At 43.2% G+C, this 4,996-nt stretch overlaps 1 protein-coding gene across 1 annotated transcript; it reads right to left on the reverse strand.

The window, feature by feature from the left end:
• Nucleotides 1-743: 743 nt before the first annotated feature.
• Nucleotides 744-2,216, reverse strand: kcnk15 (potassium channel, subfamily K, member 15). Its single transcript, XM_042491682.1, has 2 exons — nucleotides 1,928-2,216; nucleotides 744-1,741 (listed from the first exon to the last, which is right to left on the reverse strand). The coding sequence occupies exons 1-2, from the start codon at nucleotides 2,208-2,210 to the stop codon at nucleotides 744-746; spliced, it is 1,281 nt and encodes a 426-aa protein (XP_042347616.1). The 5' UTR covers nucleotides 2,211-2,216.
• Nucleotides 2,217-4,996: the final 2,780 nt, after the last annotated feature.

Genomic DNA, 4,996 nt, shown 5'->3' on the forward strand with positions numbered 1-4,996 from the left:
GCAATTTCACTTCTTACTGGTTATGTTAGCCTTTGCACATTTTGGGGGGGATTTTTTTAGACATCCTATTTGCATTTTTATTTATTAAGGTATTTCATTTCTGTTTGCATTCTCTTATTTAACCTTGTTTTTGCTCTCTGTAGTAGCCCTGGGACTAGACTACCACTTCATTAGTGTGTATTTTTATTCTTATGCTTAGACTTTCTATCTCTTGTGTATGTGTGTTTTGTTTTTGTTTGCAGTGTGTAATAAGGTACTGGTGCCTAAATATCCCTCGGGATAATAAAGTACCAATCCTATCTTAAAACATTTTTTTAAAGAGTTTTTCCAATGCTCTCGTTGCAGATGGGCTGCTTACTATGATGGCAAACGCAATTGTCCTATCTAGTGCCAGTGTTTGGTTTGTTGTTCAGGGCTACTGTAGAAACATAGCGAGACAGAAGAGGTCCTGCTCCATATGAAGATATAATCGGCTCATTCTGAGGTAACAAAAACATCACTTCTCTTATTATCAGGTGATAGTACATTAAAGAAATGTTAAAATATTCCATTTCTTTCAATATATCTCCCTAAATGCTACACACTGGACCTTTAACAAATAAAAAGATCTTCAATAGCCACAACAAACAACTTATTCGTTTAGCAGAATCAGTGTCTTCTGACATGCACAAAGGAGGTGTAACACAAAATACAGTGTCACTGAAAATGCAGTTTATAGTTTGTGCAAACACTCTTCCTTCACTTTACACCGACTTCCTCCTCAAACGAGGCAACTCCCGGAGGCTGTGCCCGGGTGACAGTGTGCTTCCTGGGGAGGAGAGTCCGGTGTTGTCCCTGGACCCTGGCGAGCAGCCCTGGATCCTATAGGAGACTGAGTTATAGTAAATAGAGTTGATATGGCAGCCGTGGTGTTCACTGTGTGACATAAGAGGACTATCACAAATCCCCAAACGGTAGCACACACAGGAGCAGAGGGAGCTGAGGCTCGACTCCGGCCTGCGTCTGCCAGCCTTGATCTGAAAATGCATCCTGTGTCTGCAGGGGCTTCGCGGTCTCTCCTGATCTTCCGCTGGGGAAGCGATGAGGTTTGTGCGGCTGGTTCCTTCCTCCATCGGGAGGAAAAGCGTACTGTGGCTACGGCTGTGCACCACGTTGCTCCTGTTCCTCTCCCTGAGGCTGCCTCTGCTCTGGTCCCCTACAACATGGACACCCAGAAGGCCTCTGTCCCTCTTCAGCGACGCCCTCTCTTGAGCATCCCTCCGCTCATCCTCAGTGTTCATAGTGAGGAAACGAAGCACCACCAAGTTCAGGAAAGCCCCGATGACAGTCAGCCCCACCAGGATGTACATGAAGCTGAACGCAACGTAGGGCGTCTTCTCCTGGAGGTCCTCCTTTTTCTGCAGGGCCACAAAGTCCCCGAAACCAATAGTGGTGAGCGTGATGAAGCAGTAGTAGTACGCGTGGAAGAAGCTCCATCCCTCAAAGTGGGAGAAGGCTGCAGCTCCAACACACAGTGTACCAATGCAGGACAGGAAGCCCACCAGGACCATGTTCTCCATGGACACCTCAGTGCGCCGACAGCCCAGGCACTGCTTCACTTTGTGTAGGAGATAGCGGACAAATGTGTTCATCCTCTCTCCCAGGCTCTGGAACATGACCAAAGTGAGAGGGATTCCCAGTACAGCGTAGAACATGCAGAAGACCTTTCCTGCATCTGTGCCTGGTGCAGCATGTCCATAACCTTAATGCAGAGAGATGCAGTGAGAGGTGACGCATACTGTAGCAACACAGCATGGATGTATTGTCATTTTTTAATTAGTCTACATGTAGAAAAATTTTAAAAAGACTAAAATAAAAGCTACATTGTAACAGAGTTTAATAAACATCATCCCTAATCTCTAAAGATAGAGGCATTACATCAACTTACCAATGGTGGTGATGACTGTTATGGCAAAGTAAAAAGATCCAGCAAATTTCCACTGTCTCCCGGCGCGGTGAGGCTCAGCTTGCAGCACCACTCGCTCGATTTCGCGGTAGTCGTCCTCGGAGAAGCGGTACTTCTTCTTCATCTCGCTGCGCTTCTGCTCCAAGATGCGCCTACGGGAGCTCTCCGACTCGGACTCCAGCGCGTCAAACACCGCGGCGCCGACCAGCAAGTAGGAAAACATGCAGAGGATGAGCGACAGGGTCCGCACGTTTTGCTTCTTCATCCTCGGCGTCGGCGTGGAAAAGTCGGGGAGCAGATAGTCACAGGTGGCACTCTTACCCTCAGCGTAGACTCCACATTGGTGTTGCAGCCTGTTGCGTGAAACGTAGTAGCGGGAGAGGCGTGTGGAAGGATAAAACCAGGATGTTAGCGGGTTTAGGTGTCTTGTTTATGTAAAAAGGCGCATATCCTGCTGTGCGCATTGAGAGCGATCGATGCTCTCGACACTGTCATCTGTTTAAGCAAGTCCTCGGCTTGCCTCCTCGCATGCGCAAACGGGTCCCAAATAAAAAGCTGTGTGTAATGTAATGTGTGAATAAGACACATAGTAAGCTTTGGCTCCTGTGCTCGGTCTTCTGATCGCAGCTGTATGCAACAAGTGAAGTCCCGACTCGACCCGGCAGATACCAATCTGACATGAGGAGGGGGGTTCAGCACCGCGGACAGCGACCAGCGGGGGTTCACCGTTGATTTGGCCTCCAAACTGCGCATCCGAGGTGGAGACATCCAGAGACTGACAACCAGAGTTTGTGCTGCCGTACACACCACAATGCTATATTAAAATATGTAAGTTCTCGATCTGGAGCTAACTATTTAATTGTCTGTCTGTCTATATTGAACTAGTTAGTGTTAATTAACACAAGTAACAAAAGACCAAATCAGTGGATGAAAAGGAATTGCATTAACCCCATAAAAAAAAATTAAAACTAAAGTTAGTTTGATCGTCAGAGAAATAAACTTAATGATGACCAGGAGCTGATTGTAAGACAATGGGCCCCTGCAGGGACGCATATATACAAAATGCCCCACCACATAGTAGCAAGACACAGAGTTTTCGGTCGTTTTTGTGTCTCTTTGTGGTAATTTTTTGTCTCATAACTTTGTGTCTTATTTGGTTGCTTGTGTCTTTGTGGTTGTTTTACTCAGTCTTTAAAGTTATTTTTTGTCTCTTCTTGACTGAGTTTGTTTTGCATTTTTGGGGGATTGTTTTCAGAATCTTTGTAGTCATTTTGTGTCTCTGGTTATTTGTATTATTTTGCTTAGTTTTTGAAGTTATTTGGGAGGTTGGTTTTTTTTCCCTCGTCATTTTGTATTTCTTTGAGGTAATTTTGTGTCTTAATGGGTCAATTTGTGTCTCTTTGCAGTTCCTTTGTATCTATTTTTGGCCAGTACACAGTACAAAATAAATTTAAATCCAGAAACCATGGATCAAAAGAACCATCCAAAAACTTGGACGATTATAAGGCAACAGGTGACAGTAAGAAGACATTTTTAAAAATACTAAAGTGCACAAGTTAACAGAGTTGATGGGCACCACATTTCACTGGAGCTGTACCGTGTATAATTCCCCGGGTTGATTAAATAATTGATTAATTGAATTTGACGATACCAATGATATCATTATTGTGATTTTTTTGGGCCATTATAATCATGCAAAAATCTGATATTGTGCCAGCCCTGTTGCCAATACAAAATACTGATAAGTATTATTACACAAATTTAAATATAAATATAAACATATGTATTTTCATGTTAACTAGTTGGAATTGTAAGAAAGCCAGTCAATAAAAGTAGGCTTTAATAAGCAATATTTAAAAACAGAACAACAACAACAATAAAAAACAACAAAAAAAAAGAGTGATTTTGTCACTCAGTTCCTTTGGCAACAGTTTTGATGCCTGAACTGCAGAAAATATCCACATGTACTGCTCTGTTTCCTCGGATCATTGTTGTTCAATGATTTCAGATTCACGTGTCTGTGTGTGTGTGTGTGTGTGTGTGTGTGTGTGTGTGAGTGAGTGTGTGAGAGAGAGAGAGAGAGAGAGAGAGAGAGAGAGAGAGAGAGAGCATGTTGCTGTAGTGGTTAAATAAACCAAATTGCTACATCAGATACTTCTGGAAACCTACTGTAGGTGACGCTGGTTGCCATGGCTACTCCTATCAGAAGCACAGACTTGACAGTGAGATTGAAGCTAATATGTTAAGCATTAAATGGTGATGTTGCAACATCAAGTGTCATGATTGAGGCTGGATTTTTCTAGTCAAACATGATGAGAAAGAACAGAAACGTGACGCAGTTGTATTGGATAAAAAGTGAGGAGAAGCTTCCTCCTGATGTCACAGTCGGTATCAGAAGCAGCAGCGGGGTACTGCAGGTGGATTGTTCTTTTGTTCCTCTTAAACAGAGCAACCTGCTCTCAGCGGCCCTGTTTTTGTGTTAAGTGGCTAAATCGGCGCACTTGCATCCCTGTTGTGATTCAAACCAGCTCTCCATAAATCAATTACATCTCAGCTGATAAGAGAGGAACCTGGAGCCCTAACAGCCGCCCATCAATCCACACAGCTTGTATTCACATCCTTTTCAAAGCCCAAGGACCTGGAACAAAGTGAGGAGGCCCATCAATCCCCATCAGGCCTGGGCTTAAGGATAAGTATTTCGACTCAAAGAGATGCTTCATTGATTTTGTTTTTCGCTGTCTCTGTTCTCTGGCCTCTCTGTTACATTTCATTATCACACGCACACATATTACCATGTCATTTACCAGGAACAATGAAAACAAATGAAGTGGATTATGGATTATTCTCGCTGATAATGCCTCTGGCTTTTTTACTATTGCATGTTTATAATATCAAATATTAGCATGAAGGTACAGGCTTAAAGGTGCAGTGTGTTGTATTTAGAGGGATATTTTGGCAGAAATGGAATATAATGTAATAGGTGTGTTTTTTAGTGTATAATAACCTGAAAATAAGAACTGTTGTGTTTTTGTTACCTTAGAATTAGCCGTT

The sequence above is a fragment of the Plectropomus leopardus genome, chromosome 8 (genome assembly GCF_008729295.1).
Source record: "Plectropomus leopardus isolate mb chromosome 8, YSFRI_Pleo_2.0, whole genome shotgun sequence".
Classification (NCBI taxonomy): domain Eukaryota; kingdom Metazoa; phylum Chordata; class Actinopteri; order Perciformes; family Serranidae; genus Plectropomus; species Plectropomus leopardus.

Bases quoted from the DNA above. Each gene is read 5' to 3' on its own strand.
- kcnk15 (XM_042491682.1), bottom strand. From the start codon at position 2,210: ATGAAGAAGCAAAACGTGCGGACCCTGTCGCTCATCCTCTGCATGTTT. The intron at 1,742-1,927 runs GTAAGTTGATGT...CTCTGCATTAAG, and splicing joins AACAGTCATCACCACCATTG to GTTATGGACATGCTGCACCA.